Raw genomic sequence first — 16,660 nt, 5'->3', positions numbered from 1 at the left:
GGAGCTAGCAGCCTCCACAAACAGCTGTTTCCCTCACACCTTGCTTAGGAGACTATCTCGCAGCTTCAGCTTTGGGGCCCAAGATCTTAGGGTCACAGAAGATCTTGGGGATTAAAGAAGAAGGGTGATTTTGAACTCCAGGCTGCTGCTAGCCACCTATTCAACTTCATGGGAGCTCACACAGAAAGAGCAACGAGCTAGCACAGCGCCCCAAACTCCGCAGGCCCCTCCAACGCCCTGCAGCGTTCTTCAGCTCTTCGCACTGTACCATGTGAGCGCGTCCGTGGCGGTAAAGGGCTCAGGGGCACCCAGTGAACTCAGAGCCGTGTGAACAATCAACACATCTTTTATTCACAAATAAAAACAGTCGCAGGATGTTATCTACACGTTTGTACAAAGGTCTGGACGCCTATAAAATACACAGCGGTCAGAAAGCATGAACCTGCGTGTACAGCACACCACAGGCTGGCAGGCTCACCCCTCGTCCGCATCTGAAAAGAACACCACAGACCACCCCCCCGCCCCCAGAAAAAGCCTGCCCCCCACAGCTGCCAAGAGCCCCCGACCTAGGAATACCTGTAGAAAACCATAAAAACTTAGATCATTTGTCTTCAAATTCCCACTGCAAATTCTATGTTTATAGGCAAAATGATACAAAAATATGAAGCTAACAGAACTTTTACAAAAAGTCACACCCCGTCTTTGTCAGCGGCGGTTTAGCTCAATGTTTTTTGTTTTTTTGCTTGTGGTTTTGGTAAGAATTCCTGCCGTGGAAGAAAACATTGTGTGCTCATGGCCCAGCCCTTGCTTGTGGCCTTTGGTGTCCTCAAGGAAGGGAAGGGACTGGAGGCTAGCTGCCACACTCAGAGGACACACTGCTACAGTGTCCACTCATGTGGACTGCCAAGAGAAAGCTGCTGGCAAGGAAAATTAACCCAATCCTAAAAGAAAGCTGGCCCGGGACAGGCCTGCCCTGCTACACAGAACTGCTTAGTGGTAAGGAAGGCAAAAAAATCAAACAAACTGGCTTTAGCCTGGCCAGAGTGGCCACAGCCACCTAGGCTGAGACTCTGTCTGCTGGTGTCTGAGTCCTGTCTTGAGTCCGTAGCACCAAATTAGAAAAGGAGAAAAGGCCTACTCAAAGTTAAAGGCACTTGCGTGGCTGCCTGGGTGGTGACGGTCTTTCCATCTCCATGCTCTCTCTCCCCGCTGGCTGGCCCTCCCCTACCCCACCCTCTGTCTCCTCTCTGAGATCCCCTGGTCCTGCACAGACCCTGTGCCTTCATCCCGCCAACCCCCTCCACATCCTCACTCCATCGCACATCCGGTCCTTGTACCCCCTGCCCTGCATACCCCACCTACGTCCTGTGCTCAGCCTCACACATCCACCTCTTGCGGCCCAGGTACAGCAGCGGTGGCAGCAACGCCAATGTCGAAGCAGGTGACCATCATGACGTGGGCCTTGCACAGGTTAACACACTGCTCCAGGGCCGCCGTGGCCTGCTCCAGGGCCGCCAGATACTCAGCTGATTCCGGCTCCAGCTCTGGGTCCACCTCAACTGGGGAGAGAAGAGACGGGGTCAAGGCAGGCGCAAGAAAGTGGCAGCCCAGCAGCTCCTCCCTTCCTGTCTGAGAACAGCAGAGAAGGGAGAGGCTAGGGAGCGAGGATCTGGGTCCTGCACCACACCGGCTGGGCTGGGTGCCCCACTGTTCAGCAGGAGGGGGACGGGGACTCACACTGCTCCAGCCAGCGCCCGGGCTCTACCATCAGCCGGCCCTGGGTCTCAGCCAGCTCCTCGCAGAGGTGGTCACGCTTTGCCTGCACTTCCTGCAGCCGCTGCTGCCTGCGCTCTGCTAGCCGCAGCTTGGAGCTGATGCACACTGGGCCCTGTTGGGAAGAGTGGGTTCGGATACAAATGACAGGGACTCTCTCCCTAGGGCCTCTGCACCTTGGCTTTGGCCATGGCCTCCCTCTCCTTTGGGGCCCATACAGACACATGGCCAGCCCCCAAAGTAAACTGGGTAGAATCTGCAGGGATTGTCCACACCAGAAGTTCCTAGACCCTGGGTCCAGGTCTGTGGAAACAGTAGTAGCCTCAAGAATCCCTCTAGTCAGCCATCGCTGGCAAAGGGCACTGGGACAAGAGCTCAGGGATGGTCAAGGCTGGTTCCTACCTTCTCCATATCCTGGGACGGCTATGGACAGAAAAAAAAAATGAGGTCAGGGGCTACCTGGCCACATCTCCAGGGGCCCAGAGAGCCCTTCAAATGGTCCTCCCTGCCACCCCAGGGCTCCCAGGCTCGGTAGCCTCCCTGACCTTGGCTTCGTCCTCCCTCGGAGGCAGACGGCGCCGCTGCAGGCGTTCCACATCATCTATTTCATACACCTTGATCTCAAAAGGCTCCTTCAGAGAGCCAGCCAGGGGCGGAGGCAAGTCCACCCACTGCCCAGGAAGACTGGGCTTTCGGCCTAAGGCAGCAGCATCAGGTAGAGGGGCCGGGATCAGCCTCCGCCTCTGTAGACCTGAAACAGGGCCAGGAGCTGGTGAGCAGAGCCAGTGACACCCCAGGCTCTGCCTGCTCACACAGCAGCAGCGTTCACTGCTCTAACTCGCTTCCCCTCTGGTCAACAGGGAGGGGCCCAGAGCTGCGCAGGCAGGAGCTCTTGGGCAGCTGGAACACCGGTCAGGGAGGGCCCAGCCCAGAACCCAGTGCCTGACTTGATCCCAAATCCCTGCCTCACTACTGTCAGCGTTAAGAACCAGACTCTGGGGTGGAGCGGATGCCAGGGAAGGGAACACACTGGACTGCTTACAGACTATAGGTATCAGGCACCTGTACACACATCACAGCTGGGGGATTTAGCAGTGTCGGCTGATGTCATGTGCACTCACAAACTGGAAGTCTGCCCAATGCTGGGTCTAAGCCCCACTGCTTATAAGGTACCAAGGGCTATGCACACCTGGCATGAGTACACTATCCCAGAGACCACACAGGGTGAAGAGGCCATGCCCACCCCAACAACCAAGAAAGGAGCACCCCACAGAGCTAGCTCTAAATGAGGAACCCACAGGCTGCAAAAGCCTGCTGCTGGGGGGACAGGATCCACTGGAGCCTGGGGTAGCCGAGCACACTCTCAAGGCTCTCTCGGGCCTGTAAACTGTGGAGTGCTGTGCCCGCTGGGGGACTGGCACTGCTGCCCACCTGTGGCCCTCTTCTTCGGGGACTTGAGGCTGCGGGAGCGGGCACCCGGGGAGGCTGTTCCGCTCTCACTCATGGAGTCAGGGGCTGAGGAGGCACTGCCGGTGGCCTCGCTGTCTCGGATCATGCTCTCATAGCCACTGCTGCCACCGCTGTGATAGAAGAGTGCCGTGCGGCCCATGGCAGGGGGGAGCTCCCCACTCAACACGCTGCTGTTGTCACTGCCGTGGCCGCTGCTGTAGCGCTGGGGCCTCCGTGGGGCGGTCACCTTGCTGTAGGGGGATGGCAGGGCGGGGCTCATGGGCTGCCGCTCCTCCGCCAGGTTCACACCACTGTCATTGCCACTGTCCGAGTCTGTGGAGCCCCAGGAGAGGCCACCTCTACCAGGAGACCCACCGGCTGCCAATTCGTGGACACGGCTATGGGCAGCCCGGAATGCCTGCTTAGTGCCCATGATGGTACCCCGGCCCGCCTTGGCCCCAATGCCAGGCACAGCCCGTGGAGCGGTTCGGGGTCCTGGCACGGGCCCACTGGTTGTCTTGCCTGCCATGGGGGCCAGTGGCTTCGCTGTGGCACCCAGAGCCCGAGACGTACTGGCCCCCAGATTACGGCCCTTCGGCCCACCAGCTGGAGGCTTGGCTGCTCCAACACTTTTAGCTGGGCTGCTCCTAGAGGCAGAAGCCGATCCAAGTGGGGGACTGGTAGGTGGTACACCCAGCCTGGGCACAGCCCTCGGTGGACGTCCTGGAACTTCTCTGGACTTGCTGCTACCATGTGTCAGACCCTCGCACCGCTCCAGGGACATGTGGCCAGTGGGACGCTGTGCCACCTCCATCTTGCCAGCTCGGGCTTTCAGGCTGGATGTGGCCTTGGGGACAGAGTAATCAGTCCGACCACTGGGCCTGGCTTCCTCCTCCCCTCGGAAGGCAGAAGTAGCCCCCGTCCTGGTCAGCCCCAAGGCCTGGGTAGGGACGAGGGCCGTGCTCTGCTCCAGGCTAGACTTGCGCACAGGTGGAGGTGGGGGCCCTGCCCCGCTAGGCCTCGGAAAGAAAGCCCCCTTGGGAGATACGTTCTTCCTACTGCTGGAGGTGGTCTTGAGGCTTCCTGAATGGACCACTGCCTCTGCTGAAGGGTCCCCACAGGATGCAGCGGGTGTGGTCACTCCCAGCGTGGTGGCTCCCCTCCGCAGAGGTGGGATCCGAGCCACAGCCTCTGGCCTCCGCGTCACTCTGGCCGCCACTTCACATCCATCTACCACTCTCTGGGCACAAGCCAGCATCATCTGAGTGTCAGGCAGTCTAGGGGAGCCTGGGCTTGGGCTTGGGGCCCCGCCCATGGTGGCTATCTGGGGTGTGTCACAGTCCTCTGCCCGGAGTAGCCAAGGGTCCTCAAACAGGCCTCCAGGGCTGTAAGGACCCCGGCTGGGGCGAGCACGGCTGGTGGTTGAGGTAGTCCTGGTTTTCCGGGGGAGGCTGGAGTGGATGGTCTGGACTGAGGCTGCGTCATTCAGGGACCCGGCCCAAAGCTCTCTGCCAGGTCGGCTCTGAGTTACGACTGCCTCCCCAGGGTGGGCACTCCGGGCTGAGCCGGGATTGTCTGGTCTTCCGCACTCTGAGGACCTGACCTTGCTGTCCTCTAGGGAGCCACTTGGGGTAGGAAACTCCGGTGGACCCGGCCCTGCTGCAGAGTCAGGGCCGAAGGGAGGCTGTGGTGTGGGACTGCGGTTTTCAGCCAGGCAGACGCTGACATCACTCAGCCAGGAGCCGATGGATGAGGCTGGACTGCCGCCAGCCCATGCCGGTCCCTCTGGGAGCTCCCCAGGGTCTCCCGGGCCCTCAGACACCTGCGAGGTATAGGCGTCAAACTCGTCATTGATACTGCTGATGATGCTGACCGGCCTTGAGCCTGAGGCCAAGGCCTGAAGGGAACAGTCGCTGCCCAAGCTGGCCAGACTGGAGGGCCGGGTGGCCCCTGCAAGTCCACCTAGAGGGAGCTCCTCTACCACCGTGAACACCAGCTCATCTTCGCCATTCAGCTCCACGGGCTGCTGCAGGGTCACTGTGGTGGTCAGCAGGCCCCTCTCCAGATGGCGCCCTCGAGCAGACGGGCAAGGATATGCTGTGTCCGAGAGCAGTGGGGACGAGGCCACCTGCCCACTCCTGCCCACAGGGGGTGTCCGCATCGCACTGTCAGGGCCTTCTCCCCCAGGTTCTGTGGGGACACCCCGAGCTTCTGGCTGCCGAGGTGGTGGAGGGGCTGGACTGGGCAACGGCCTCCTGCCTCCACCTCCCGAGGTCTTGTCTGCGGCAGGTGGCTCAGGCAGGGTCCCATCTAGTCTCTGATCACCTTGGGAGCCAGTCTTAGAGGACTCTGAGGTGCTCCGGTGAGTATCTTGTGCAGGGCCGCCTCGAGGGGAACTGCTGACCATTGGGGGACCCACAGCCTTCCTGGGGGATGTGGCCTCGGGTAGCGAGGGTTTCCTGCCTGCCCGGGCGGGGCTGGCTTGGGCTCCATCAGAGCCACCCTGGGCGCCAGGGAATCCCTCGCTACCATCTATGCATTCCAGCCGCTCCTGCAGCTCCGCAAATGTGCTGCAGCGGAAGTGGTCGGCGTCCCGGGGTCCCTCAGAGGGCCTGCGGCGGCTCAGCGAGGGGATAATGGGCACAAAGTCAGGCGGGCCCTCGTTGTCAGTGAGCTCACGGTCTGACAGCGCTGCCCCACCAGGACCCACATAAATGACCGTGTCGCAGGACTGCTCACTGCTGGAGGAGTAGTCAGGGTCGCCAGACAGGCCAGGAGCCGAGCGGTCGGGGTCCAGCACCACAGGACGCGGGTGGAAGGGCCGAAGGTGCGGGGGTCGGCGGGCCCGGCCCTCCTCGCAGGAGCTCTCCCCTCCCGAGGAGCTGGAGGCGCACTGAGGGCGGCACAACAGAGCCTGGTGAGTACACCCACCCCTGTCTACACACTGCCCTGGTCCCCTCTCATCCCTTCCTTGGACCCTGCCCTCTCAGCAGCATAGGAGTGTGGTTAGCGCCTAGCAGCCAAGCAAGGCCTGTAAGCGCTGGGGACCCAGATACAGGGCACAGAACATAAGGCAGGCTTCTGGGGAGCTCTGAGGGGTGACGAGCATGGACCGGGTCACAGGGTGGGGAGGGAGGAGCTCAGGCAGAGAAGGCCACGTGCAGCATCCTGACGGACAGCAGTGACCTCAGAATACCTGCTGCAGAGTTGCTCATTCCCCTTACAACATAAATCCTACTGTAAGCAGGTCTGTCCCTGCTCGGTGCACCAGGGAACGTGGGGCAGAGGAGGCAGTAGGTGTGTCCACCCACAGCTGGACACACCTACTGCCTCCTCTCCCAGACATCAGCCTGGGGCCAAACTGCGGAGGGTGTGGGAGGCCGGGGCTCTTGGAGGAGCGGAGGTGGGGCTTACCTTGCCCTTCTTCCTGCGAAGGCGGTGGATGCGGGCGGCCAGCTGCACAGTGCTGAGTGTCTCTGCGTGGTGGGCTGGTGAGTCCGAGATGTGCACGATCATAGTGGTCCTGCAGTTGGCAGTAGCCAGGGACTCCCGAAGCAGCATGGTGAGCCTGTGGTCCCTACAAGCCAAGGAGGTGCTCAGAGACCGAGCTGAGGGGCCATCTAGGATCAAGGCCAGCTGAGGCGTGGACCACTGTCGGCTCCGCCCCAGGGCTCCTCAGAGGTCACCCTGCCGGCGCCTGCCTGTGCTCCCAAGCTCACCTGTAGGGCACATGCTTGGCCCCGTTGACCAGGGCCAGGATGACACTGCCCAGAGCTGAGAGCGACAGACACAGGGGTCCTCCCGAAGCTTCCCCACCTCTGCCCGGGGCTGCCTCACAGCTGCCCAGGTCGATAAGGTGCAGGCGGCTACGACCTCCAGACACTGAAAACATATTTGCAAGCAAGGGCTGGGGTGTGGGCACCCACTGCTCCACAACCCACCCAGGCTAGCAGAGATGCCCACAAGGACCCTCCCCCAGGGGGGCCAGGCAATGCCATGGACATGGCAACCCTCCGGACAGCCCCCCTCCCCCCGTGCACCTACTTCCTCCTTGGCCACACTTCTCCACACGATACTGGTATACGTGCAGCGTGAAGAGCATGTGGGAGCTACGCCGGGCGTCTTCCCCACAGCCGGCACGGCTGGTGCTGCGGGCTGCCAGGGCTGCGTCCAGGTAGAAGGCTGCCCTCTCTGCTGTGGGGGCTCGCAGCTCATTCTGGTTCTGGAGCTGTGAGGGCAAAGGCGAAGCCATGCCTCGTTAGTGGCTTGAGGCCAAGCACGGGGCTCCCTCTCCCCTCCTCCCTAGTCCCAGAAAGGCTAGAAGCGTTGGCGAACCTGTGCCCCACACACGGGGTCCTCGCGAAGGTACACGCCCGGGGACTGGGTGTCCTGAAGGTTGCCTGAAGCCACCTCGGCGAGCAGGTCCCGAAGACTCTGGTCATGGCCGCACACTTCCACAGCGGACACGCGGATGGAGAAGCGCGTGCCCATCCTCTCCTTGCGTTCATCAATGAGCCTGAAGAGCCAGGAGATAGCACAGGGCACGACACCCAGGCTCTGAGGTGAGCTGTCCTTCCCGATCATGGTATATGACTTGCCTGGGAGACAGGGGCATGTGAGAACCCCTCCCTCTCCACACCTGCCCTCGAGAGCCCGGCCAGCCTCAGGAACATGCCCAGGGTCCTCAGGGCCGACCCAGAAGGCCCTGACTGCTCCTCCCGCCTCTGAGGCCTCTGCCTTCCGGCTCTGCCTGCTTTAGCTTCGCTGTGAGCTCCCTACTCCCACACTAGCAAGCAGGGCAGAGGACAGTTAGAAGGCATCATGGGTGCACAGGGGTGACAGGGCACTTACCAAGGCTCATGTGGCCAAAGGAAAAAATACAGCCATCAGCTCCAGCAACCACAGACTGGAGCACGTCAGCCACAGTCCCTGAGCAGACCTCAGCCTGGGGAGGAACCCAGTGGGGATTAGGCAGGTGTCTGAGCCAAAGGGCTGTGGCCAGGGTCTTTTGCTACATCTGTAAACCTTACATCAATTTGTCCTGGTCACGTGCAGACAGACAGTCCACAGGGCAGCTGAACTGACAGACACAGGGCCCTCCCAAGCCCATACAGAAAGTGCAGGGCACACAAGTCAGAGACACATACAATACACGCCGGATGTGCTAGCTAGACACATATACCCAAACACCTGATCCAGCCCTGAAAGTCGCTGCCCACAACAGCACAAGGAAGTCATGGGCACTACTCAGGGCGCTGGGTGGTCACCCGGGGTCCCTAGTTTCCAGAACAGGACAGAGCTACTCAAAAAGTTTCATAGGAGAATTAGGCTCTGGAGAGCTCAGTGTTTCTCCAGCACTTGGCTAGAGACCAGCAGAGGCTGAGGAAATGCCCTCGGCTAGGACTGCTAGGGAGGCAGGCCCGGCAGGCCCAGCAGGCCCGGCAGGCCATGAGGTTCCCACTCTGCAGAAGCACATCAGAGCTGATGCTGTCACAAACACCCAAGAGGTTCCGCTCCACTGTACCTGCTCCGAGTCCTGGGGGAAGATGGCATCAAAAGCAAACATCTTGGGGACTGGTGCTGTGGGGTTGTGCCGGAGGCCTGCACAGCCTGGAGGCCCAGCAGCGGGGTCATAGAGAGTCACCTGCTTCTTCCGCGGGTCCACCTTCAGGAAGGATGTGGACTCGGCTGAGCGCTGGACTCCTTGTGCTGGCCAGATGCGCAGCATAACCTTTACCTGGGGGTTGGCAGAAACAGGCGCCTGAGCTCCGCCCTCCACCCAGCTGGCCAGTAATTACAGGGCAGGAGAGGCAAGCACGAGTCAGGACAGCAGGCCAGGTCTCAGCATGGGTCCTGCTCCCACAGGAATGCTGCCTGAGCGGATCCCACATGAGGTCAGCAGGGTAAAGAGAACATGAAGCTCAGGGTGGAGTAAGGCTGGTACACAGCCAGGCAGCGAGGCAGGGAAGTAGAGGACAGTTAGTGGAGACGGGGGGGGGGACCCCCGGGCATTTCTCCTTCAGGGACCATTGTCCAGCTGCAGGCCAAAGGCCTCTACAGAAGGACTTGCACCCCAGGAACATAGTAGGCACACCTCTGAGATGAACAAATGAACAAACCACAGAAGGGCGAAGGGCCCCAGAGGGCTGGGAGGCTGTGTGGACAAACTCCAGGTGTGCTGTCTCTGCCCTGAACCACCTCAGGAGGCCAGGCTCTCAAAATCTCATGAAGGAGAAAGACTAGGATGGGCAAAAGGTGGAGGAAATTCTACAGGGATGAGACTCGATTCGGAAAAGAGGGAATCCTGAAATCTTACCTAACAAGCCTCAGCCTAGGGAAACTGAGGGTGGGAGAGGTGTGGAGAAGGAAGAGCTCTGCTATCGACTAGCCAGCCTGGGCCATGGCAGAAACACAAAGGAGATTCCAATGTGCCCTGCGCCTATGGGCAGGCCCTGAACCCTCAGAGAAAATACAACGAAGGATACGAGGATGCAAAGAAAACCGCACTGCCAAAACCTATGTGGAGAATGGGTACCCCCGACAGGTACAGCCAAGCAGGAGGTGTGGAGCAGGAACCCTGAGTCAGGGCTCCCCTTTGCCTGGAGGCCACACCTTTCACTCTCCAATGATATCTCTGACTTCTCCACATTGGTGTAAATCAAATTACCAGAGACTCATTTCAGAACCAATATTTTTCAAGGATTTCATTGTAAGTGACAGATACATAATGCTGCAAAATTGGTTTAGGGGGGCAGCCTGCCCAGGCACCACAGGCTCCCTCCCAGTGGACAAGGGGCACATTGATATGCAGAGCCTCCCGTGGACTGCAGTGTCCCACCCTCTGGGGAGAGAGAGGAGCGTGGAAATACTTGGCTACTGCACTGCTCAGAACCTGGGCCCCATCAGGCAAGAATCGATTCTTTTATTCCCCAGTGACATGAACAAAACGATTTCATTTCCAAACGCTGCTGCAATGCAGACGAAAATGTGCACTTCCAGGTAATTTTTGGCAATTTTTTTTTCTCCAGCGTGAACTCCTCACCACTTCAGGAGCCAAATGGACTCTGGAGATGTGAGAGGATGCCTAGTGGGGAGGAGAGGCCTTGAGAAGCTACGATTTGGCTCTGATGTCTCTTGAGCAGACACTAATCCTGAGTCCCCAGGCAGGGAGAGGATTGAGCAGGGCATCTCGGCCAGCCTGCCCCCCACTGCCCCTGTCCATTGTCTGCTGGAAAGAACCTGTCATTACCTCAGGGAAATGACAGGGTCTCTCAGGAGACAAGAGCATCCCTCACCCCCCAAATGTGCGGATATCACGAAGCGCACAAGCTGGGGGGAGGGGAAGCAGCACATTTTACATAAAAGCAGGGCTCCCAGAGGTGGACCGGGGTGGGGAGGGGGAGGGGCCCCGCTCAGCACCCAACACCAGAGATGTCTTTTTAATACCACAGTGTGATGAATTATCTTAAGTAGCACATTAATGTCAGACACTGAATGCAATCTAACTTCTTTTCTGTGGCAATATTAAACGCCTTTCAGGAGGCACTTCTGATGAGGTGACATTAGTGCTAATAACACCTACACCAGGGAGGGGTACGGGGTGTGGGGGAGCAGCAGCTGGTTAACAGGCTGGTGGCCAGGACACCTGGCCTCTGGGGAGGCCTGAATGGTCCAGGGTCAGCAGAAAGAAGGCTGACTGTTCTCCCTCAGGCGGCAAAGACCTGGCAACTGCAAAGTACAGAGACAGCAAAAGACAGCTGCCATTCTGAGATTTTGTAGCTCCTTACCCCAACAACCCTATGGCAGACACTGTCCCCTGCAACACACCACAGCCCCTGAGGAAGAGAAGCCAGGTGGACAGACAGGCTAAGTGACCAGGCTGGTCCTAGGCCCAGTACCGTAGCCACACAGCCAGAACAGTGACAGAACCACCTGTCTGTCCTAGAGCCGTGGCGGGTAGAGACATGGGATGTTCTAACCAGTCAGGCCTAGGTACAATCTCCCTCCCTCCCTCTCTCACTGGACAACGCTGAAGCCTCATTTATTAAACAATGCCAATGTGAAAGGTGGGGGCAGGCAAGGACCAGCAGGCACAGGTAGTGGGGGTCGGGAACACCCCTCTTCCCAACAGAGTAGGGCACAGAGGCAGGTCCGGCTACTTGCCCCCAAGAACTATAAGGGTCCTAAAAGGTGGCAGGCTGCCTTTGCCCTGATCACACCCTACCACCCAGGCTGAACAACCATATATACACAGACTTTCACCCTTCACAGATCAGCCCAGCACACCTCAGACAGCTGCCCAACTAAACCCAACAAGCAATACAGTGGCCGGGGGCCAGGAGCAGAGGTTCAGGTCCACACAGCTAGGGCTGGGTTCAGAACTGAGAGGCTTTCTGCGCCAACTCTATAAAACTCCTGGGCCTGGCCACAGCACTACTAGCCACACAGAACAAGTATGTAGCTCCCATGGCAACTGTCTGCAATCAACTACAGGCTAGTCTACTTCCCATACTCCACCCGTCAGGGGCCACCTCCAGCAGACTGCCTTGAGGAAATCATGGGGTGGGGCCCATCCCATGGGAAGGGTGGAGCCAGGAGGCCTGGCTTCCAGCCACCAATTAGGGTCCTGAGAGGAAGCAGAGGGCAATGGAAGCTGCCTACGAGGCTAAAAGGGTGCACAGTGAAGTCAGCTGGGCCCGAAGGGGCCCCAGGCCCTCCCCCTCACCCGAAGCTGCCCATTTGGGCAGCCTTGTCTGGAGAGTTCTTCCTTCCTTGGGGGCTCTGCCGCAGGAGGAGGCCTCCCTTCAGGAAGGAAGGCCCGCCAAAACGCGGCTTCCTCTCTGGTACCTATTTAGGGTTTTACTCCCGCTAGCCAGTGCCGACCATGTGTGTGGGACACAAGCACGCAGGGCTGGTGCCAAGTCAGGGGATGGCTGCACCGGGCAAGATTGAGAAGGCCCAACTCCATACATAATTCAGGACGCCTGGGAGGCGACATCACCCTTGGAGCAGGCAGAGGTTCAGGGAAAAACACAGGCCAGAGGTCAGGACCTCACCTCCCCACAATGGTTAAGAGTCCACCCAAAGGGAATAGGGCCCACCTCACCCAAGCACCTGCATAATCCTGACACAGGAGAACCCCATTAAGCCTGGGGTACTGGGACTTCTCCCTCAGAGAGGTACCAATCACAGGAACCAATCAAAACTCATGGGGGACACTCTGGAGCCAAGCAGCTTGTTCCATCACCACACAGGGTTCTCGCCCTTTCCAGACCTCAGTTTCCCCACCTGAAAGCCCTCTGGCTAGGCTGCCTGGATACCCTGACTGGGGAAAGCTGAGGAGTCCCATCCCTTCTCCTTGCCCAGCCCCACTCAAGGAAATGTCCGGTGGGAATAAAGCAAGAGCAAGGCCCTCCAGAGCGGCTCCCACACAGAGCTGCACCACACGGCTGTCCTGAAACACAGCCCTGGGACCCAAGGACAAGCTTCTTCCTGCCATTTCCCACAGCCCCAGATCCACAGGCTCCCCATCTTTAGCTCTGCCAGATGTCCTGATATGACCCTGGAGAAAATAGTGGGGCCCTCCATCTCCCACCTCGTATCAGATAGCCTTGGCCTCCCCACTCTTAGGCCACCCGACCTCAGGTGGGGTCTACCTTTCCGAAGCTGCTGGGGTTTTCCTTGGCCTTGGAGGCAGCCCTGAGCAGGCAGGGGGGCACCGGGGGCGGCCACAGCTGTAGAGTGCCACTGAAGTCCGTGGGGTAGGTGGACGTGCCTCGAGTGGTGGGTGCAGGTGGCGGGTGATGCTTCTTGCGCTTGGAGGCCAGGCTGAGCTTCTGGGCAGCCCTGGGGAAGAGAGGCAGGGTACTCAGAGCATCCCCATGTCTCTCGGTCACTGTGTCTATGTCAGTATCAGGCTGCCCACCCTCAGACTCCATCACACACGGGGAGCCATTCTGAGGAAACAGCCAGGCATTCCTAAAGTTGCATGGCCTGAACTTCATTGTTCTAAGTGGAGTCCCAGGCTGGAGCCACAGCCAGGACAAGGAACACATAGTTGGTGTAGTCGCAGGACTGCATTCTGCTTTGTGCTGAGCCCCAGTCTTCATCCCTAGCCCTCCACACCTTTCTTCAAGCTGACCCTATTCCGGGGATACATCACAAAGGTCAGGCATCTGTCCTGGGATGGACTTTCCTGCAGCCCCCAGACCCCTGTAACAGTTAGCCCCCTGCCCTGCAACACATGGTCCCCTGGCAAGCCCTGTAGCCAATTCGCAGGCTCCTACCTTGCCTGTGGACCTTGAGAGCCACATGCTCAACACACACTCCAGTACAGGGACCCAAGAATACCGCTAGTGTAAATACCCACCATGGAGACATTGGCTGGGCCACTCTCCCCACGCCTGTCACCACTTTCCAGAGGAGAAGACCTGGGTGGGGGCAGGCGACCAGGACAAGAAGCTATCTAGCAGTTCCACCTCTCCTCAACACCCCTAAATGCCCCAGCTCCTTCTCCCCAAGGCAGGCCTCCCAAGCCATTTTTAACTCCTCAGGAGGATCTGACACGCCAGAGCCCAGAGCCTGGGGCCCTCCCTGGCACCTCCCACCACGGTTGCCGGTGCTCTGGTAACTCCTCTCATCTTTAATAGGAGTTGTCTTTCAAGAGGCCCCAGGGACAGCTTCCTCCTAGTGAGGCGTCATCACAGAAAATAAAAGTAATCTACGGCACATGGCGGAGTCCTTAGCAGAGCCGCCTCGGCACTCGTGTGCAGCAGACAGGGCAAAGCAGCGAGCGTCAGTCTTCTGCCCAGCAAGGCCCTGGGCCCCCAAACCCGGGTTCTCGGGCAGTGCTGGTACCTGCCCCCTGGGGTGCACTTAAACCTCACACCTTGCCCTAAGCGTTTGCCTAGAACCTGCCTGAGCCTGTGTGTTTGCCAAGCTCAAATGAGCCTTGTACGGAAGTGTTTGTCAGCCTCTCGGCCCCTTCCCAGAAGAAGCAACACAGCAAACCATGGGCAAGAGAGGTCACCACTGTCGCCTACCATACTGTGTGCACTGAAAAGTAAAAGGTCAGGGCAAGAAGGGTCCCTGAGCTACAACCCAAACTGTATTACTGAGGGGGTCAGAAGGCATGGGCAGTGGCCACAAAGGGCCACAGCAGACAGAGCCATGCTGTCCTGGCATCAATTCAGGGTCTCTTTATGCTTCCTGCCTCCTTATCTGGCCTCCCCACTCCTGATCCCACCCCAGCAGCCTCCTGAGGAAAACCCCTCAGTCCTGCCTCAGAAAGCACTGTCATCTCCAGGTACGCTAAGGGCAGGGCAGTCACGACCCCCTTGCCTGGCACCACCCAGGGCTGAGGCCTAATGTAAGAGCTATGCTACTCCAGCTGGACAGAAAGGGGCCCAGTGATGCTGGGCAGGACAAGGCGGCTTCCTAGAGTAGCTTTCTTGCCTGAAAGTAGGTACAGAGAAAACCTCTTCCCAGGGCTTGGGGACAGGGTAGTACGTGAGGGCTGCTGAGTATGTACCCTGGCTGGAGGGTGTGGTCAGAGCCCCTCAAGGTGCCGACACTGATCAGCAGACAGCAGAGGCCAAGGCACGTCCACTCAGAGCCAGCTCTTCCAGCTGTGTCTTGCCCCCAGGCCCTTTTATAGGTCAGTCAGGGCCAGAGTACAACCTTTAAAGAAGGCTATGGAGGCCACCCAGACCTCAAAGTACGTGAAGGCCAGAGGAGGACCAAGACTGCTAGAGAAGGAATGGGGTAGAGGACAGAGGCTCGAAGACAAGATGAGGGCTAAGAGCAAGGCCATCTTTGCTGTGTGGACCCACTTGGACTATAGACAACCCTGCCCTTGGTAACCCTCTCAGAGTCCAGAGGCCACAGCATAGGCATCAGCTGACCCAACTACCTCCCTGGCCAGCTCCTGGGTCTGATCTGACTTGCAGCACCAGAGGGGTGGGAGCCAGCAGGCCCAAGCCCCAGGCCCCCACAAAGCACAACTCACAGCAGGTCCCTGACTGATGACCCCAAATAGTTACCTTCTCTTTCATGAAAATGTAATGTCCATTAACCTCCCAAGACTTCCAGGCTTTGGCTTGCAAGAGCTTTAGAGAGTCCCCGAGGCCTGGGCTGCTCGTGAGGACCCAAGTTTGGTAAAGGGCTAAGCAGCAAGGACACAGGAAACATACCATGCCTAGGACCGTAAAGGCTACCACACTGTTAGGGAGTAGCAGCGCCGGGGCAGCGGGACATGCAAGGAGAAGTGGGCAAATCTGAGCTGTCTGTCCCTGATGGGAAAACTTAAAAAGGCAAGAGCTTCCAAACAGCTCTCTCACCCTTAAGAGACACCACCTCCAAGCAGCCTTCCAGATCCCCCAAGGTAGACCCCAGCCCTAAGCCTCCTGCTTGATGGAACCGCTCTCCCTGAGACTTCCGCAGAGATATCAGCTAAGCCAAGCCCAAGCTCACAGGAAGCCCAGCACACACCTGAGTTAAGGATGTGAATGACCCAGTTTGTGAATGCCAGCTTCAGCAGCAACCCTGGATCCATCATCTCTCTGGTTACTGATTCATGAGAACTGAAATAGCATACTGTTCCCCTTTTCATGAAGAAAAGGAAGGTTCTTTAGAGGCAGTCGGGCTTTAATACTGAGATCTCAGAACCCCTCAAAGGCAGCTTGTTCCCTGGGAGATATCGGCTGCTGTGCCACTGTGGCACAAGGGCCTTACCCGGAGGCTGGAGCAAGCAAGAGACTGTTTTGCCAAGCCCTCCCACCTCTGTCAGACAGGCCCAAACATAGGTTCAGTAAGACATTTGGGTCTCCACAGAGGCCAGGAAGAAGCGCCATGCTTCCCTGCCCCACTAAATTCTGGGTACTAGGGATAACCCATATTTACCAAGGGCAGAAGGACAGCCAGGGAGGTGCACAGGGCTAACGGGAACGTTATAGAGAGGGGAGGTGCACAGCAGACAGAGAGTTCAGAACATGGCTGTCAAGGTCATGGCAGCCCCACAGGGTGTGGCCTCAAACTTCTGACTGGGGACGCATACCCAGCCAGCGCCTAACTGCTGAGGTCTGGCTGAGGAGATGTAACTCCTCCCCTGGGCTCTCTCGGGCATCCTTGGAACTCTGGGGTACTTCACTGTAGACACAGCCAACAGAAGTGGCTAAGGAAAGCTTGAACTGGTTGTTCAGCCTGGGAAAACTCAGGGGAAGTGGCAGAGCACATGCTCACCTCAGGAGGATGACCTGCTGAACGCGCCCTGCTCTGTGTGCACATCCTAGATGTCAGCTATCCTCCCCCCCTGTGAAACCCAACCCCAGAACCCGAGAGGGCAGTTCTCTGATCTGGCCTCCAGTCAAGGCCAACCTCACAGACTCAAGACTCACCCCCTCTCCGGCTGTGCAAACCTCCCAAGGGCAGGTTGGGCAAG

General features: G+C 58.6%; 1 protein-coding gene across 5 annotated transcripts in view; it reads right to left on the bottom strand.

The window, feature by feature from the left end:
* Positions 1–330: 330 nt before the first annotated feature.
* Kif26a (kinesin family member 26A) overlaps positions 331–16,660 on the bottom strand; it is a 37,457-nt gene continuing 21,127 nt past the window's right edge. For 3 of the 5 annotated variants that reach the window (XM_060388254.1, XM_021627027.2, XM_060388257.1), the window contains 12 exons: positions 12,879–13,068; positions 8,747–8,959; positions 8,074–8,167; positions 7,558–7,820; positions 7,267–7,450; positions 6,942–7,104; positions 6,637–6,799; positions 3,205–6,115; positions 2,319–2,524; positions 2,176–2,196; positions 1,738–1,888; positions 331–1,559 (listed from right to left, as the gene is read on the bottom strand). In XM_060388254.1, coding sequence (XP_060244237.1) covers positions 1,378–1,559; positions 1,738–1,888; positions 2,176–2,196; positions 2,319–2,524; positions 3,205–6,115; positions 6,637–6,799; positions 6,942–7,104; positions 7,267–7,450; positions 7,558–7,820; positions 8,074–8,167; positions 8,747–8,959; positions 12,879–13,068 — 4,741 coding nt within the window. In that variant the 3' untranslated portion in view covers positions 331–1,377. The remainder of the gene's footprint in view (positions 1,560–1,737; positions 1,889–2,175; positions 2,197–2,318; positions 2,525–3,204; positions 6,116–6,636; positions 6,800–6,941; positions 7,105–7,266; positions 7,451–7,557; positions 7,821–8,073; positions 8,168–8,746; positions 8,960–12,878; positions 13,069–16,660) is intronic. The other 2 variants (XM_060388255.1, XM_060388256.1) reach the window with 1 other exon arrangement.

This window comes from Meriones unguiculatus, chromosome 7 (genome assembly GCF_030254825.1).
Source record: "Meriones unguiculatus strain TT.TT164.6M chromosome 7, Bangor_MerUng_6.1, whole genome shotgun sequence".
Taxonomy (NCBI): Eukaryota; Metazoa; Chordata; class Mammalia; order Rodentia; family Muridae; genus Meriones; species Meriones unguiculatus.
This window is presented reverse-complemented; position numbering and strand designations above follow the sequence as displayed.